This window comes from Erithacus rubecula (genome assembly GCF_903797595.1).
Source record: "Erithacus rubecula genome assembly, chromosome: 6".
Taxonomy (NCBI): Eukaryota; Metazoa; Chordata; class Aves; order Passeriformes; family Muscicapidae; genus Erithacus; species Erithacus rubecula.
In genome coordinates this window covers 13,127,935-13,147,956 of record NC_136688.1, presented here as the reverse complement: position 1 = coordinate 13,147,956, position 20,022 = coordinate 13,127,935, and the positions used below count along the sequence as shown (strand labels likewise).

General features: G+C 40.4%; 1 protein-coding gene across 1 annotated transcript in view; it reads right to left on the bottom strand.

Moving 5' to 3' along the window:
- The window catches only part of NAV2 (neuron navigator 2), a 206,545-nt gene that overhangs the window by 40,113 nt on the left and 146,410 nt on the right, over nucleotides 1-20,022 (bottom strand). Inside the window, 3 exon segments of the mRNA XM_079307961.1 lie at nucleotides 2,730-3,432; nucleotides 4,351-4,642; nucleotides 9,613-9,751. Of these exon segments, the coding sequence (XP_079164087.1) occupies nucleotides 2,730-3,432; nucleotides 4,351-4,642; nucleotides 9,613-9,751 (1,134 nt within the window).

Here is a 20,022-nt window from a genome sequence, read left to right as displayed (position 1 = left end):
CCAGAACTCAGAGAGGGAGGGGATGGAGGTGGCTGATCGCAGCATCACTGCTGCCTGTGATGCAGCTGCACTCCCAAAGAATCCAAGACCCCCATTCCCTCATAAACAGTCGAGGAGAAGCTTCTCAGATGTGCCCAAGTGTCTTAGTAGCAACCATGTTTTATACTAAATTGTCAATCATTCCAAAACTGATCTTCAAAATCAAAAAGGAAGCGTATCTTCCAAGTCAACTTCAAACATCCACCCCATCCACCACCACTGCTTTTGTTTCTGCCACTTGGTTCCTGTAACTGCTCTTGGAACCTTAGTTTTCCTCACATGTACCTGTATATGGATTAGCTTTTTTATCATTCACTGTTTAGTACTGTGGGGTGACAGAAGAGAGACCACAGCACTTCAATGCAAGTGTTCCTAAAGGCTTAGGGATGGGTGTGCACTAGGCAGAACTTTCTCTGCTTTGGAGTATGCCCAGGTTGTTGGACACCTGGACAGTAAGTCACTTTGTCCATCACTTCCCAGAAACACAGGCTGTGTTAGAGCTGGGCACCGTGCAGCACACCTGGAACAAGCCCAGGGCTACCCAGCAGCAGTGTCCACACTGCACAGGTGTGCTGTGTGCACTGCACAGGTTCTTCCTGCAGCTCCAGTGCCTGGAACACATCTGAGCTGGGCAGCTGCTGCTGCATACTTGCCACAAGTCACTTGGACAGCACTTCCAACTGAGAGGCAGGCTTAGATCAGACATAAAGAAGAAATTCTTCCCTGTGAGGATGGTGAGGGTCTGGCACAGGCTTCCCAGGGAAGTGGTGGCTGCCCCATCCCTGGAAGTGTCCAAGGCCAGGCTGGGTGGGGCTTTGAGCAAGCGGGGATAGTGGAAGGTGTCCCTGCTCATGGCAGGGGAGTGAGAATGAAATGATCTTCAAAGTCTCTTCCAACCCAAACCAGTCCATGATTCCATGGCTGTCAGCAGCTACACCAGCTTAGGGTATTCCCTATGGTGTTCCTGTGCCAGAGCACACAACCTCTTCAGCTGCACTGGGGAAACCACTCAAAGAAAGGATCCCAGAGCTTAAAAAAACCTCAAACACCCACACAATAGTTTTACAAGCTGTTTTTAAGCTACTCGCTATTTATGACAACATGAAAGTTACATATATTCACAAACTTACAGGTAAGTCTATATCATTACTAAGATATGGATTCTAATTCACTGTGTAATACCAAAAAAAATTGCAGGGCCAAGAGGAAATATGCAAAAAAGAATGTCTGAATCTCAAGTGACTATGAAAAATAAAAAAGCTCAAAATCTTTACTGTCATCATAGAAATCAGCAATAACAGACAAGGCTCAATTCAACTCTGATGCATTTCAACACATGACAGCTTTGACAGGCTGGTGAAAATCTGTGTGAAATTGTAAATCAATTAAGAGAATAGTTAAATTGAGCCTTACTGTCTGCTCTTTAAAATTTCATGTATTTCTAATGTAACATTTTAATTACACAGCCAGCAATGTAACCTTTTAGTAATTAAAAAAAAAAAATCCCAGTCACATTCCTACCAATGTATTGCCTGAGGCACACTGAAATCACTGAAAACACTAAAAATCTGCATTTCTCATTGTGTATCCTATAGAAGTGAAAGTCCTACTAAAGTTTTTAAGTAGTCATTGATGAAAATCAATGTTCCAAAGTACATGGCTTATCTATTGTTAACCAGGTACAAAATAAAGTATCTTCAATTACCCTCACATAGACTCTTCAAATAAAACCACCCATCTAAAAACAGTTTACAGCATCAGCTTAAGCTGCCATCACAGCCATTATGTTTGCACTGGTGCTTCAGATGGAATGTGGCTTTCTCACATCACTGGAAGCAGGATGATGGAGCGTAACTGTATGGGTATTATGGGCGTCACGACAAAATGAAATGCAAAACACTGCAACTTGGAACAGACAAGCTACTCAAATCCAGTTGAAAAAGAATATTAACAGAACTTTTCACCAGTATCAAGGCTTTGATATATACTGCACAAATTAGCTCCTCACCAACTATTTGTTAACGTTAGTGTGTGGGGTACTCCTGGAGAAGTAGAAGACAGATAGATTTTTATCCGAAATACAGTATTAAAATAAGAAAATTTAACCCAACTTAGACGGTAACTTAATTTAGGGTTCTTCTACACAGGTTGAGACTTGCAACATACTGGGCTAATCCACACAATTGATAATAGTCTGCTTTGGATGAAACTAAGCATGGCAGGACAATGCCACTGCCATCGTGAAAATCTGAGATAACCCTCCAGTTGTCAGTTTACAATTTGATCCACGACTGGAATATTTCCAGGTTTGTTACATATATATATCTGTGCAGTAACTCCTCAGTAACCTTCAGGTAAGAAAATTCTTATTCCTGTTATATCTGCATGGATAAAAACCTTCAGGTATGATTTTTGCAACAAGGAGACTCAAATTGTTATTGCCAAACTTTCTGCCAGACAGGTTTGGTTTTTTTCCCTAAATGTTAGACTCCTGCTGCTGTTCTGTGATGTCCTAAGCATCCACAACACTGGCCAATCTGTTTATGTGAAATTAAATGTAAATACAAAGACCTTGAAGTAGGACACTAAATAGTAAGTGCGGCACCAAAGCCAGCCAGGCCTGGCTGGCAGAGTCCTGCTCATCCAGCTCCCACTAACACCACTGCACAACCAAGGAATTTGTTGCCTACCTGCGCAGAGTGGGAGAGGCCACATCGGGGTACTTGACTCCTTGCTGGTAGGTACTCTGAGCTCCGCTAGCAGCAGGCTGTGATGCAGGGTTCACTTTAACAGAATTACATGAAGCCACGCTTTCGTTGTCAGACGAAATCCCTTTCTCTTTATCAGTCTGATTGACTAATCCTGGCAGAGAGCATCCAAGGATTACCTTGGCAGGCTCTCTGATTTTAGGGACAGGCAACCCAGCTGACTTGCTGCTTATGTTGGAGTCTATGCTACTTGTGCTAGATCTATTCCCAGCTCCACTTCTGCTACTGGATTTACTGGGCCGGGGTAAGCTACGGTACTGAAGATTAGTTCGCGCACTAAGTGCTAAGTAGCCATCATCCTGGTTCTGGGAGCCATCAACACTAGTCTTCCGACCAGTGGTCCTACCCACGAGTCCAGATGACTTGGGGATCTTTCCCAAGGTAGCCGATCTACTGGTGAGAGTTGCCCCACTGGCAGTGATTATGGTCATGCCTGCGGCTGACCCACTCTGTTTCTTAAATCCAAATGTATTAGCATTAGCAGCAGTTGTCCTAGAATTACTTGTGGGAAGCTTTTTGGATTCATCACCACTGCTGCGTCCTGCATCTGATGGGGAACGTTTAACATGTCCAGCTTTAGGAGATAGTCTACCCTTTTCTGATACCTTGGCGTCATCAGTTTTCCCTACAAAAATAGAAAAAGAATTCTAATATTTAATGACTTGAAAACATCAAGCAAATGATGAAACTCAAAGCAGCATGAAAAGCAAAAGCGTGTTAGCCACTGGAGTGCGGTTCAAAGTTATGATCTAGTCTGCACTGAACTTACATGCCACTCTAGTGAGTTACACATGCAGATTTGCCAGAAAAAGTATGTAGTGCCTTTTCCCTCAAGAATATGAAAAACAGAACAGCTTTATGTAAGTGACAGATAAGAAAAAAAGTGTCCCTCTGTAGCTACCACAGATTGACCATTTCTATCATTACACACTAGTAGTGTTAGGCTGATAGTACAATTTCCCTAAAAGGCATTGTTAAAGCATTTGTATTGTTCAAGACAGTATCTAACATTAGCTTTTCATATACAATTGTGTACAAACCTAATAAAAAGAGAGGCATTAAATTATATTGTTTGACTATGCAAATTCAATCAATTTTCATTCATACATCTGCAAGTGCTAAAATCATTAATACACTTACAAGAAAAGCCAGAAATCATGTTTAGTGTAAAGAAACATGCTTGTTTAGTAAGGGGGGAAAAAAAATCTCCTCAACCATATATATTGTATGTTCTTGGTTAACAGTGACTTCAAAAACTGAAACTATATTATTTATTCTTCATACAGCAATACTGTGCCAAATAAATAGCTTGGTTTAAGACCAGAGTTTTCATGAAAACAACTGGCAGGGTGAACTAATCTGAAATACACATTTTGAGACAGAAATAGAAATGTGGACCTACAAGATGCTGCTTAGGTTAAAGCAATGCCTAAAAATACAGATAGGATGACCTGAACTTCAGGTTCTGCCTTTGCAAAGTATGTAAACTGTTTTCACACTGAATAAACTTTTTGTCTTGTTTACATCTTACACCTTTTCTCACCTGTTCCAGGTGTCTTTAATGTGCCTGGGGTGGTTGAAGGTTTAGGCCTTGGTGTGGTAATGCCAACCTGAGCTGACATGCCCCGTCGCCAGGAACCCGTCTGGGAAATTACAGTGTTCTTCCTACCAGAAGTGCTTTTATCAGACTCATCTGACACATCAGAGGGATTCCTCCTCCATTTAGATCCTGGCTCCATTTTTATGCCGCTATCAGATCCCCCGTCGGATTTCTTGACTTCATCACTGGACCATAAGGAATTCCGCCCCACTTGGGAATGCTTTTCTGCATCAGTCTAGGACAGATAAGGAATTGCAAAACTTTCAGAGCAAGTCTTTCTGTTAAGAAGCTTTATAAGTAAGAACCATGAACCTGATTAATCAGCTCAGCAGTCATCTCTGAGTACCAACAAACACAACATGCCTTTGATGAAGAAATGTCACAGTAAGAAATTAACCCCAGCAATGACAAATCTTTTTAAAATGCTTGGTAAGAACAATACAAAAAACACAACAGCCATGTTCCTTGGAAGAAATAAAGGGGGGAAAAAAACCCTACTTGATTTATAAAGGACATATTCGGCTCCATGACAGTTATAATCCTCCACCTGAAATTTCTGACAAACCCTTTTACTGCAATGCCAAAAAAGCATTTCAAACCTGTCCAGCCAGCCTTCCTTTGTTGCTGCTTTCTTATCTCTTGTCTGGCAATCTGATCTCCAGAGCATGAGGAGGCAGCTTTTGGAACAGATCTGTATATGTGGAATGCTGTTAATTCTAGCCTAATATAGTAGAAGGACACCTGAGAACTGAAGAAAAACTTTCTAACAACACCCAAGACTGACTTCAATACATGAATTACCTTAGTTTCTCTTACAGACTGTTTTTCCCCCTAATCTTTGCACAGATTGATTCTCCACTCTCTCATGGAGAATTCTTCTATGCTCGTTATTAAATAGAAAAATTTCTTATTAGCAAACCTTTGCCAAAGTCTCAGAAATGCTTAAATTAAATCTAATATCCTATATATATGTATATATTTTATACATTCCCCATACATTAATATTTCCCACTGCTAATGATTACTCTTCCAGCATTCTACTCCTGTAAAATGCTGTTGGATTAAATCTGGCAAATGTTGTAACAGCACAACCAATCATTTTGTGATCAGGAGCAAATGACAAATATCCACATTTCTGATTCTGATCAGGATAAAAAATGTCATAGCTGAAGTGTTTTCCAACCACCTCAGCACCATGAAAGATACTGAAAATTCAACACCCAAGTACAGGCTGATGGGTTTTGGTGAGGTGTTGATGCCACCTCCTCTGCCCTGCAGCCTCAGATGGATGTGCTCAGAACTGTGCGGTAGGCAAAAGGAAGAATTTATTTAAAAGGAAATTATTTTAAATATCCCAAAGCACTATAGAGCTCACAGTCTTTATTCCCTTTGGATAATCAGAAAACCAGTAGAGGTTTTTTTTCAGAAGCTGAAAGACTATTTACACACTTTTCAGCTTTTCTAAGTTCTTAAAGAATGCTTTAAGTTTATGACTTTTCCTACCAGATCACTTAATTATAGTAAAGAATTTAGGGGAACTGTGGTTGGAGTTCCTCTGCTTTTTACTGTAAAGCCTGAAAAACCAGTTAAGCGATCAGTGTGTGAAAGCTGACACCACCTATCACAATGGTCTTCAGTCAGGAAACAGGGCTTGGGTTATTTATCTACATATTGAGTCACTAGACTAATATGCATTTTGAATTATGGATTTAGAAAATACTATATTCTTGTACTTTTCCTCATCCTACACAAATGTTTCCCTGCCTCTCCATTCAAAGACAGCAATCTGGAATAGGCTTGAAAGGATCTCTGCTTTTTAACTCCTTGCTCTTCCTATGTCTGCCAAGGTCACCTTTCTATTTCTGACAATCAGGAGGTGTGTAATAAATTCACATTGTGACTGTTCCTATGTTCTGTACTTCCCCAAAATCACTGTTTCATGCAAACATCTCCACATTCACAGATGCTGGAAGAGAACACAGGCACAAAGTACCAAATAATCAACCAACAAAGCAACCCAAAGTCACCATTACTCACATGGTCATTGCAGTATCTTGTTCAAAGCTTGTCTGGAGTTGTGTGTATGCACTGTTAGTTCAAGAACAAAAAATACATCTACTTGCTAGCAAAGGCATTATTAGTATTATAGTTTAGGCTGACTACGAAATAATCCCCTATCTTCTATTTCCCCTCCCCTAATCTGTAAGATTAGTACAGTCTCCACAGAGAGAACAGAACAGCAAGAAGTCCTCTACCTTTGCTGTCCTCCATTTCATTCCACTACTACACCCACGGCCAAAGTTTTGCTGCAGCCTTTGAAATGCTGCACTTCCACCTTTGAAGCCCTCTGGCTAGAGAGGTTTCTGTTTAATGGTAAACACTCAGAACAGCACACAAACCTGACTAAGGATTCAAAACTAAAACACAGTGAAACCTGGCTTGGGGATTGCAGCTGAAACTCCACTTGCCTGGAAGGGTGAAAGTGGAAATACTCTTGGCTGGAGGTCATGGAAGATAGAGCAAGCACAAGCTGAGAGCAAAGCCTGAGCTAGGAGCAAACCACCAGGATTTCTCAACTCACTCATAAAGTTTTATAAATCTGAAGCTGTGAACAGACCAAACCCATTTTTGCTGAGAAGATGCCTTAAAGAACTGCTTAGGGATGCTGCAGTCTTTGTTTAAAGAAACCTTTCTATCTTCTGATCTTTTTACCAACACATGATTGAATTTATTACTTGGTCTCTTTCTCCCATCTTATTTCAGGCAAATGAGTTATTTTCAAATGCCCACCATGTCTTAATTTCTCCTTAAAGTATGCATATGATGTGACTTTCAAGGCACACTATATGTAGTACTGTGATAAAGGCAACTTTTTGGTACTTGGCATAATCACAGCAGGACATGGGAACATGGGAAGGCAAATTTTGGTTCCCATCACTAGTTTGTTCAAAAACAACTTGTAAACATCTTCCTGCATTGCTGTAAAAATGGGCTACAGCTAGGAATGTCTCTGAAGATGTAGTTAATATCATATTTAAGTCCTGTTTCTCAAAGATGGAGAAACCACAGCTTCTGGAATATGGAGATGGAGAAACCACAGCTCCAAAAATCAGCTTCTCAACTGAGATTTTTTCCTACTGCAACTATGCCTTTCTTTGCAGAGATGATTCTGCCTGAGTTACTGATTTTATCAGCAGACATTGACATGTTCAGGCTCTCTCCCTTTGATGTTGCTGCATTATTTGCCTGGACTCCCAGCTGCACATGTATTAGCTTTGAGATCCTTCCTTAATTACATTAAATCCAACTTCTGTACCCTCTCAAAGAGATGTGACAGAATTACAGCAGCTCAAAAGCACCTACTGGTTAGGATAACCAAAGCAAGGGATACCCTGAGAAGAAAAGTCCACATCATTCTGCAAACGTGTGGTAGTCCTTTGTGGCTCACCACCCTGAGGAAGGCTAACCTGGGCACTGGCCATCACAGAGTCCTTCAGGAAAGACAGAAAAGGTGTCTGCAGCATTCACTGCACCATGAGCATTGTGGTCTACAATTATTAGCAAAAAATTAACTCTGGATGCTACACATTTTAGCACTCCAAGCTATTTTCATTTCCTTGGCTGACAAGATTCAGGTAGTTTGTTCTACTGAAAATGTACTATTTTACAGGCAACAATTTGCAGATAACAAAATACCTGGAATAAAGATTGTCATTCATGAAAACTGAGGAGGGAAGCAGGTCAGAGAGACACATCACACCAAAAAACTGCAAACACAACTTGTACATTCTTTGCTCCTAGCCTCCTCTGCCAATAACTACGCACTACTGCCTGAACAAGCTCCAGCTGCTTTTCTTCGGGTGTTTGTCTGCACCCTCTTGAATACTGTAATATTTGTGGAGGATGAAGAGGAGTTTGTCAACACAGATTTTGATCTCTCAGAGGTGTTTCCAAGAATCTGATCTATCAGAAGATAGAAGTCATATGAGTTGCTATTTTTTTCCCTTAGGTTAATGTTTAGTCACGTCTCTCTAAGCCTTCCTTTATTTCCCCCCAACAGTATTATAATGTTGAGACAGTAACAATTGTCAAAAAACACTTCTAGTTGCCCATCTTACTGTCTGTCAGTTACTGATAAATATGCTTGATAGATCTTAACCCCTCTCAGCTTGTATGGGACTTGTATTAGCAGTTCTTAGTGGCTGTGCAGTTGCTGATAGGGAACCAGAGGGAACCCTTCATGTAGACTCAAATATGTACTGCATGGCAAGGGAACAAAGACTACTCTGTGCTTTCACCACAGCTCTGGAGACAGAGCAATATTTCCCAGCAACCACATGTCTATATCAAAACTGATGTCAAAAACAGATTTAGGATCCACCGATGAAAAGGACTGGAAAGTAAAAGAGGGAAGAAACAGAGGAGCAGGTTGTACCAACACCCGTCTCCTCTGCTGGCAGCACTGCCCAGTGGCTTCAGCACACAGGACCCAAGTCCTCAAGCAGGCTGTACAAAGAACAAAGCTGGACTCTGTAGTCCCACACTTTCCCAAACAAAAACATATGCAATAGGTTAAAAAAGCAGTTTATATTAGTGCAAATCTCTGTGTTATACAGTTTATTTGATCAGTGAACAACTGTTAGATGCCATCACTTGTTCTATCCTCTTTGGATGTGTGGTGTCTCAGCACAAAATGTACATGTATCCTGCTGATGGAGGCAAAGTTTATCCTCCTACAAAATATTGCTGAATACAGAATGCCTCCAATAACACACAATAAAGTTTTGGAAATTTAATAAAATCTGTTTCATTTGCATAGCATGCTTACATTTCTGATAAAAGAGTAAATAACCTTTGAACTTTCATGTTGACTTTATTGTATTCTATTACTTAAGAGAAAAATGTAAACTTCTCTAGACCAAACAAAAAACTCTATAAAATCCCATTTACATCTGTTTTCTGTGCAGCAGTGCCTCTAGGAAGACAAGACCCAATTGCTGTGACATTACCATGGCAGAGATGCCACGGGTTCCACCCACAGGGGAAATAGCTGCAAATGCCATGAATGATAAGGTGATCACTATTGATACTATCAATACAGAAGGCTGGCTGTGTGTTCAAGTTCAGCCAACCTGAAAAAATTATGCCTCCTGCACAGAGAAAATAATAAATATCAATGTTACTTGAATAAACCAAAGCTCTTACCTGTGCATCTAAGTTCTTGCGGGAGGAGGCAGGTGTGTTGGCATAGGAGCTGATAGAGGAGCTGGTGTTAATGTCATCAGTACTGAGATTATCTATGGTGTCACTGATACCACTGCTGACAGAGCTGCTGTCATCCCAGCTGGAGAAAAAGCAGAAGAGAGGGAAAAAACAAGGGTCAAAAGACAAGATGTCATTTGAAAGAAGAGCATTATTTCTACAACCCTTAGCCCACTTTTGGTTGTCAGAAAGGCCAATGTATGCCACCAGCAAGCCAAGGGCACCAGTGACACAGCTCTTCCTGACTCAGCTGAAATGTGTGCCTGCAGTCCCAGAGCAGGGGAAAGTAGTGGCATGAAGGGATATTAGCTGGGATATTTTTTTCCCCATGAGGGTGCTGAGGCCCTCGCAAAGGTTACCCAGAGAAGCTGTGGCTGCCCCATCCCTGGAAGTGTACAAGGCTAGGCTGGATGGGGCTCTGAGTGACCTGTGGTAGTGGAGGGTGTCCCTGCTCATAGCAGGGGGATGGAATAAGATCTTTAAAGATCTTCCACCCTAAAACATTCTATGATTCTGTGATCTCCAAGTAGGCTGATAGCACTGACTTGCTAAGAGATGGAACTTAAATGCAAGGAAAAAAAATTAATCCTGAAGCAATCTTTTGTATCTGGGTATTCCACAAACCTGGGCAACAACTTGGATCCATCAAGAGCATCACCAGCCTCAAAAAACTTTAGCAGCTAAAAGTTCAGTCTTTCAGATGGCAAATAATCCTGAGCTGCACCACCCTTTTCAAGAAGAGGAACTATTCAGGACTACTGCCTTCTTCCAGCATTTGATAGCTTCAACATTTTCCAGTAACTGAGAAACGTGTCACTAGAAATTTAGGCCAAAGCACCACCCAACAAAAAAAAAAAAAAAAAAAAAAAAAAAAAAGCCTTGCCTGAAGCAATTTGAGTGTTACAAATGAATCAAAATTATCTAAAAATGGAGCCAGATGCTCCAACTTGTAAAATGCCTGTAAAAGTAAGCTGCTCAAGGAAGAGATTTATAAACTGGTTTACAAGTGCTCTGTTGCCATAAGAAAGATTATAGAGCAGCAAGAAAAAACAGCAACAAGACACTTTCTTGCTTGGTGTAGGAAAGAGCAAGAAAGAACAATTTATTAAAGGAAGCCATTGCCTTAAATAAGGCAGTTTGTGCAAAATAAAATACAGACAGATATTGGTCAGAGGAGACACCTCTTCTCTCTGGCTTTCTCATGGACCTTGCAGGTGTTTATTTCTGTTATGATTCTTTCTCCTGTGTTTACAATAGAGAAACGGTCTCCAGCCTCGGAAAAATCCTAGCTGAGGCTGACAAAGTTTCATGGCCTGAGAAAAAAACTTAGAACTTGAGAAATAGACCTAACTAAAATGTGCCTAGGCCTTCAGCAGTGTCCACAGTGCTCAATCTCCAAGAACAATGGAGCTGAGATGGAAATATTGTCCTGGAAGGAGATCTGTGAAGACACTTCAGTCCACTAGATAACTATGGCTAGAAATGCAAATATATATCTATATATATATATAGATATATATAGATATACACACACATATATATATATATATATGTAATAGTGTAATAGGTCATTTGCAAAACATTAAGAGCTCATCACCTGGCAGGTCTCTAGCTATTTACAACCCAGCTTCAGATTTTGGGAGCTCCAGACTCTCCTCCTCTGTTGCATTTCTGTTTGCTTTTCAAACTTGTAACAAAGAGATTGCAATGAGGTCTCTGGCTGGGCAGTGAAAGCTATATTCACAAATCAATATACTGAGCAGTTAATATATGCATTTATACCTGAACTGTCTTAGAACTGTGTAAAGAAAGGCAGCCTATCTCTGTTTGCTTGAACTTTATTCATAGCTTCACCACTGATTTACTACAGCCTTTCCATATAAACTTTGTGAGCTTTGAAATAAAAGCATTTCATTTTTTTCCCACTTAGCACTACAAAACATCTTCCTGCATGACTTTTAATGCTGCTTAATAATTTAAATTCCTTTTTCTTACTTACGAGTATTATGTACGCCTACATCTGTATGAGGCCTTTTAGGGATCTGAACACAGCTTGAAGAGCAGCACAATTTGCTGAACCACAAATTAAGTGTGGCCACAGGAACACCCTCCTCTGCATGCCACAGGAAGGGTTATTGCGGGCAGCTGCTCCTTGCTGACTGCTCTGTTCGCAGTGAAGGTTCTCATCAATGTGTCAGCACAGTCAGTTATGCCCCTTCTCCTATATTCCTGCAGATAAGGCACCTGGGAAAGTCAGATCAACAGCTCCAGCAAGCCAGGAAAGGAAATTTGGGATATTCAGCCATGCTGCTCTGCTGGCAGAGAACAGGGATGTGGAGAGACAGGGACACACCAGGACACACTACTGGCTCCTGCCACAGGCTCTCTTTAATGGACTCTTGGGGTCTCCCTTCCTCTGGTTTTCTCCAGCTCAGGAGAATTCACTCCTGGCAGCTCTGACTGACTTTCAGGAGTGTCCCAGTTACAATATTTCCAAGAAGATTTTCCAAACACTATTTGATAAATTAGACACTCCAGCTCTCATGATTGGAAGGAAATGCTGCAGCCTACATTGTTGGGGATGCTAAAATCCAAAGGAAAGACCATTTTCTCCCAGATTGCCTTCACCTGGATAAAAGGGAATGCATTGAAATGCAAAGTAGAAATCTATGTTAAAATAAAAATCACAATGTGAGACCTCCTGAATTTGAGAAAGCCAGACAGGCAGATTTGACACATCGGTTTTATTGGCTGTTTTGAAAAATCTTTTGCAGGATAACTTAATGAAAGATGTGCTGCCCATGCCAAGAAATGTTAGGAGGGGAATTGAAAATCTGGAATAGGATTGAAAGACTTCTTTGAAGCACTTTTTTTATTTTGAGTATGCAATTAAATATCACAAGACAAAATACTGAAACCCATATTACTTCTAAATTTCAGTTTTGAAAACAGGTCTTATAACTGATATTAATTTTTCTTTCCAAACCTATCACATAAAGCAATTATAATTCCTAGGTAAGTCTACAGTTAAGGTTACAAAACAGTTTATAAAATTACTGAATAAAAAATATTCTTCTTGTTTTCCAAAGTTTTGTGTAGCAACAAACTTATTTTATATTTCTGAACATAAAATAACAATCCTAAGAGTAAAATGCCAATGCCTTCTGTGTTTAATAGTTTAGTTTCCTTCTTATGAAGATATGGCAGTGTGCAAAAATAAAAAAATTAAATATTATAATTTTCCTCTAGGTAACTCCTAGTCCCATCTTAAATGTACAGAAATGGAAACATTTTATTTTCAAGCACAATTCTTAAACTACCATAGGCCCCAGTTCATCAGCATCTAAAGAATGTGTTTAATGTTAATCATAAGTAGTTTTTCTGGCATCAGCCAGTCCTGTTGGCTTCAGTTGGGCAATCTAAGGCATTATGAAAATATTTGAGTGCCCTTCTGAACTGGGGCATGTGCCTGAGGACAAAGGTAGAAACATGCACCTGAATACACTGACGGTTGTGGCCTCACATCATGTGTATCCTGGGCTTTAGGTGCTTTATGTTCTGGTGGAAACTATGAGCTACTCCAACTCTGTATTTTCAAGCTTGCATTATAATCTGTTACTAAATTTAAAAAGATTAGCTGTTCTGAGGTCTGAAGATAGATGTCTGGATACATTTTGGGTGCCACAAACTAAGCAACACAGCTCTTGTGAGCATGCTGGTGATACTGGTGCCCAAGCTGTTCTGACAAGGTAGGATGTGTAAACCCACATGTCTGTCTAAACCCAGATAGCTCTGGCTTTATTTAATAAATATCATTTCAGTAGAAGGGTGGGAGTGCACAGTCTCTAGCTAGAAAAAACAACAGCATGTAAGACACTGACGAAACACTTAAGAAACAGTGAAGACACTTAAGAAACTGAAAACAATTTTGTAAACCTACATGAACAATTACCAATGCTGCCCTTTGAAACAGCACTTCAGAGGGCTGGTAGAATTCACTGAACTCTATCATCAACTAGATGCCAATGCAAGCCACTTTTTTGGCCACTCAACATATACAGCTAAAAATATTGCAATGAACCCACACATTCTGGTTAAGGCTGTGGCTGCTCCAGGGGACAGGACCCGTCATCAAATGGAGGCATTTGTTTCACGCTGTTCTTGAAACCACCCCAAGCCCTCCACATAAATGAATTTGTTTTTACCTTGATCCAGTGCCTTGATGGTTAAAGTCAAAAGCGAGGAAGCAGAACGGGACATCTAACAGCCCTAATTATGGTGTTCTTGGCTCCCAGAGCCAAGATAGCATCTTTGTAATTTAGCCGGTGCAATTAATAATTTCTGATGTCAGCAAAAGTCTACTGAACCATAACCTGAAGTGCTTGGGCTTTCCTTTATTTGATCAATCACCTGAAACTTTACTTTGATTACTCAAAATTGCAAATAAAAAAAATTAAAATCTTGAAAGTGTATTAGGTATGAAAATTATACAACCACCCACTTAAAATCCACCCTGCCATCACTTTAAAACTCCCACAATATTGCCTCCTGCTCTCTATGAAATCAAGTACCCCAAGCACCTTCCTCTACCTCCCTACCTCACTCTGCTCACCCTAATGCAACACTTCTACTACACATCACCCGTATGCAGCACCAGATCAACTGCTCAAAGCTGCTTTTTCAAACAGGTTTGTAAAGCTGTTAGGCTCAGACTTGTATTTTTGCACAGTCTATCAGCACTTTTCCATCTTGCATAATCATCATCCACAGAATTGGCTCTTCTTTGTGAACTTGGATAGCACGCAAAGTCATTCTGTGATTCTCAGGACAGCCCCTCTCACTGCAGAAATCTCCCCGCTTTGCAAAGGAGTCATTAAAATCCTTTCAAATAAAGCTATTGTTGATGGCTGAAAATGCATTTTTCTCTACGGATGGGTGTGGATTTTAATTTTGTTGGATCTTCACTCAGAACCAAAATTACAATGAGCTGCTGAAAAACACATTTGTCCAAGAAAGGGCCTTGGGGCTCTACAAAATTTCAAGTGGAAACATGGCAATTATTCTCTTCTATTTAAAAATTTAACTATTTACAAGTTGATAAATGAACAACAACAACAAAAAAGATCAAGGTACAAAATTATTGAAACTTGAAACAGCATCTTCAAAGATTTAAAAGGAAAAATTAAATATGCTATAATCATGAGACAGTAAATACCACAGTTTGCACTGCTTTCTTCTGGGATTTCCTACAGTAGTGAGAAATCCAGAAAACACACATAGACCCTTGCACAGTTTTCCTTTCAAACTGTTCGGAAACTGAAACATAACCATTTGCAAAAGAATGGATGGAAATCTACTTCAAGAGAAGTTAATTTAGTTAATGTGTTTTACATGGCTATTAATCACCCACCTCCCTCATGTCTCCAGTTACTCTCTTCTTACATCTCACTATAGGTATTTTAACATAAATCACTTTGTTTCTTGCCAAAAGAGGAGCCCAGGGATAGGACTGTTGCCTTAAAATATTTAGTAAATCCAGAAAAGTAAACCAGGAAAAATGAATACAGAGAATACAGAGCCTTTCCAGTTGCTCTTTCTGGAGCAGAATCTAATCCTTTTAATGACATTTTTTGGTGCAGATTTGAAGTGCTGGAAGTGTGCTGTGAGTTACTCAGACATTTTCTTATTTATTGGGGTTATTGCCAGGAAGCTGAACTGCAGCTTTCTGCCAAACTCTGTTTAGAATTCAACCAAGATAAGGTTTCAGGATTTACATTTAAAATACCTATTTGTAAAGGAAATAACTCACAGAACAAAATTATTCAGCATTGAAAAATTTGGGTAAGAAAAAATTTGGAGAAGCAAGAAAACTGCTCATGCTCTTTTCATTTAATCTTGTATCAGTGCTAATAACCTTATAAAAATAACACTGGATTTTATTTCATCCCTTAAAATCTAACCAGGAATTTGATCAAGCCATTGACAAACTTGAACACAGCTGAGTGCGCACATGCGCGCACACACACACACACACACACACACACACACAGGACCACCTTAAAATCCACCTGATCTCAAGGAGTTAGAACACCCTAAATTTTCATTTGACTTTCCACCAAAAATCATCGCATCCTGCTCTGTAGCTGAAATTCCAAAGGCCCCTTCTTCACCTGCACACTTTGCTCAGCGCCCCTTTCAGCTGTCTGGGGTCCCTGAGCCAGCAGCCAGCTCAACTGCATTCAGTTGCACAATGCCTGACTGGTGGAACTTGTTTTATTGGCCATTGTTCACAACCAGGGCTCCTCTGGTACCTCTGCAGCCTCCGGGAAGGCAAGAAAAGCAAGGCACTGCACGTGACCCAGGTGCTGGAGGAACTCCCAGCTAAGTCTGCAAAATTTAGTGTAAAATACCACTACCAGCAGACAGCCCCTTTTTCTTGCACTCACAGCCTATAAACCATATTTCTGCTATTCTGCCTGAAGACTTACTGTGTTTATAAAGCCTTTTACAGACCAGCTCTACACTGGGTGCACAGAGCACCCCTTGGCCAGCAGCCCTCTCACCTCCCTGCTTTGAAAGGGAGTGATGCTCATCCCTGCTCATGCTTGTGTCGTATGACTTCAAAGCAAGATGGAAACAAAATCAGGGTCTTCATATGACAATAAAGTCAGTGTTAAATCTCAGTCATCGTGTTAAAAAAAACGTGCTTTGTTTGTTCTGCCTTTGTTTCCATGACAGTAAGAAGTGCTGAGAAAAGCATTCTAATCAAATTCAGAAATCCTTGTTTACATACAAAGCCTTGTATGCCTTCCAGAAAATAAAACCCTGTAAAGTGTCCATGTGACAGCAATGGACTAAACAAATCCAGAGGTCAAGCCTAGACTGTGGACTCAGTGATGGATCATCCCAGCTTGTCCCAGGAGGACTGCAGGGATGACGGAATGGGGAGGAGGACGCTGGCAAAGATCTGGGTGTAGGTCACCACTGCAGTGTGCCTTCTACTCCCTCTCAGCAAGGCCCCAGCCCAAACACCTCCTCACTCCAGGCAGGCAGAGAAGGTGGCCTGCCCAAGGGATAGAGAATTGTGAAAAATAAAAGACTTGATTGTGCGGTTTTCTTACCCACCCTACTTACCAGTACTTCTTTTTTTACTACTTACTTACCTCTCCCCCAAAAGCAGATACTCTGGATCACATCACCTCCTCAAACAAAGATAATTGAAGACAAAGAAGGGGGAAGTATCCACTGAACACAGTGACAGAGTTTCTGACATCCACCTCAAGCTCCCCCAGCACTGGGCTGAGCTGGTGAGAGCTCAGCAGCTCATCAGCAGTTACTGGTACCTGGCAGCTGCTTAACCAGAGGCTCCAAAACATAATAAAAACAGGCTTAAACACTGAGAAGAAAAATAAAAGATTAGCTAAATTCCTACATGACTGACCTAACAAAAAGATGGAAGGAAAGGAATGAAGGGCAGTATGGAAACAAAACTATTCGAGATGCATTTAAATTCCCTGCTGCTGAGTGAGCTTTTGAAAGACTCAAGGGGCTGGACCCATCTGCCCCATCACCATCTGCCTCCAGATCAGGATCACTCAGCCCCCCACTGCCCCAGAATAAGTCACCAACTGGGACCACTGGACATCTCACCCAGGACGAGGTGGAGACTGAATACCCCCAGAGCCAAAAGCTGCAGCTGGCAGGTAAAATACAGCTCCATTGCTTCCCATCTTCTTTTAATCCATCCTAGCAATGTAACTCCACCACTGACACCAGTGCAAATCTTTCAGTTCTGCAGACTGTAACCACAAGCAAGAAACACACAGGCACAAAACTGAAGACAAAACATATATGCATGAAGACTTAGAGTAATTGCCAGACACTATTATGCCTTTCCCTATTCAGAAAACACTGCAAAGCTTCTACATAAATTGATCAAGGCCAAAACCTGTGCACAGCAGTAAAACTCACACAAGCAGTAAAATTTCACACAAGAGAACTGCTCCTGTCTCACAGCAGCATCAGCTGCAGATGAGCATATGGAGACAAAGAAAATGCACATGGTTCTCCCATTAGGAAATAAGGAGAAAAACAACAGAAATTGTCTTTCTGAACACATGACAGCCTCCTGAAATACGCCTTAAAATAAAAGCTGAACTTGGCAATAAAAAAGTGTCATTTTGATCACAGAGCACAGCACTATCACTCAGGAAGCCAAACCAGTGAAAAACAGCAGTTATCACACCACTGATTTACAGAACGAACAGACACATAATCAAGTAAAATATTTTATTCTTTGCTTTGTTGAAGATGTCAGCTACTATCAACCCTGAAAGAAGTTTTTTATCCTAGCAGAACTGCAACATTCTAAAGAGTACCAATAACTCCTGGTTCATACGAGTCTTTAAAATTAGGCTTATTTGGAAGGAACTACAAAAAGGAAAGGGGTCTAACAACCTTACTCGGACATATCAGGAAGCCACCAGAAATTTGCATAGAAGTGAGCATAAGAGCTGGATATTATGTACTAAAAAGCAAGTGCACTCTGGGCTGGGATCTGGCCTGAAATAGACTCACACACGTCTTTGTTTCCCTGCAGGGTGAGCTCATTCCCACAGAGGTTCCTCCTTTGCACAGACTTACACTGCTAAAATAAAATAAAGCCCCATAGTTTTCTGAGGCTAAAAGCCTGCAACACTAGTGGAAAGATATCCGGCTAGATTGCAACCTTTGAGTACTAATAAACCTCACAGAATCACAAAATTAAGCCAGAAAAAGCAAACACAGCAATAGCTGTCAGTTCTCACACAGGAAATTTTCTATCATGTTATTCAAATATTTTCAATCTATTAAAAATGTATTGATTTCATGCAGCATACAGTGATTGAAAAGAAACAGTGCAGGGAGAAAGCTGCTCAGATTTATCTATCATCTAATATGTTTCCACTGCTGCCAATACTTGCAAAGCTAAACCTCCATACTCAAAGGTGTAACACAACACACTCCTGTGCTTTCAAAAGTATAGAAAATCTCTTACCTTGCAATATTCCTCAGCCAAAGCACTTCTCCACCTTGTTGCCCATGAAGAATTCCAGGGAAGGGGCTCAGATTTATTTTGCAGGTTGATACCTTCATTAGGCTACCATCCAGTACCCTTCCTTAAATTAGCTAGCCTGTAACTTGACTATCTAGGAAGAGACTTGGAAAAAAAGTTGGAGCAAGGTTGTTTTCCAACGGAGCCCTCCACATACAGCAGCTCCAAGAGACACAGCAAAGTAAAACCCAGCTAGAAGGTGATCATCAGAAACTTCCCCTGGAAAGAAATCTGATCCCTCAACAAAATTAACCTCTGAAGTGCTGAAAAAGTGAGAGGTCAAGACTTTCTGCCGGGACTAGGTCATCTGTGAATGCTGTAACCTGATGGCAGCAACCAGGCAGACTGGTGCCTCCGGATCAGGTACCATATCCCACCAAGTAAAAGCTCATGTCAGCAGCTCTCTGCTTGGAGGTACTAAATGGCACTGCTTGATCTCAGCTAAAAGACTACAGTCTCTGCTGTTATACAGGGATTCAACAATGTGACTGCTGAAGCAAGTATTGTTTTATGTGAATGTAGCAGGAGACATACCTAAAATATTTTAATACAAAATATTTGGAATACTGGTAATTTCTTTTTCTTTTTTTTTTTTTTTTTTGAGGGGGAGAGTGGTGGCATAGAAAAACATTTTCAATAGGAATGGTAAAGACAATAGCAATTTACCCACTGGTATCTCCAGCAAAGAACTTAAGAAACTGATACAAGGTATGTAATATTAATCTGATTCTTCTTTATTTAGCATTGTAGAGTAAGGGGGGGCTTTACTATTTCCCCATATTTTAAATACAATAGAGACTATTATTTAGAAATATTTGCTGAAAAAATTCTGGTGGTTAACATTCAAACTCTTATTTTAGTCTAATATAAATTCTTTTTGACAGGATTCTTCCAAGATCTCTGCATTCTGATGAACATGTGGGATTTATTTTTTTTTTTCTAATATGGGAAATCACATCAGCTGAGCAGTGCCAGGATAAATTTCTGTTGCCAGTGAGATCACCAGCAAGGGATCCTATTCTGGAAAGGAAATGGGAAGCCTTTAGGACAGAGAAAATGGAAAGGATATGATGCAGTTCCTTAGCCTCATCTCAAGAAAAACATGGATCATTCAACCCAAAACCAAAAAGAAGAGTAGGAAAGACTAGTGAGAAGTCAACTCTACTATTATATATTTATTAATAATTACTAATTTATTATATATTTATTATCAGCTTTGAGTACCCTTGCCTTAAATAAAGCATACCATTTAGCACAAC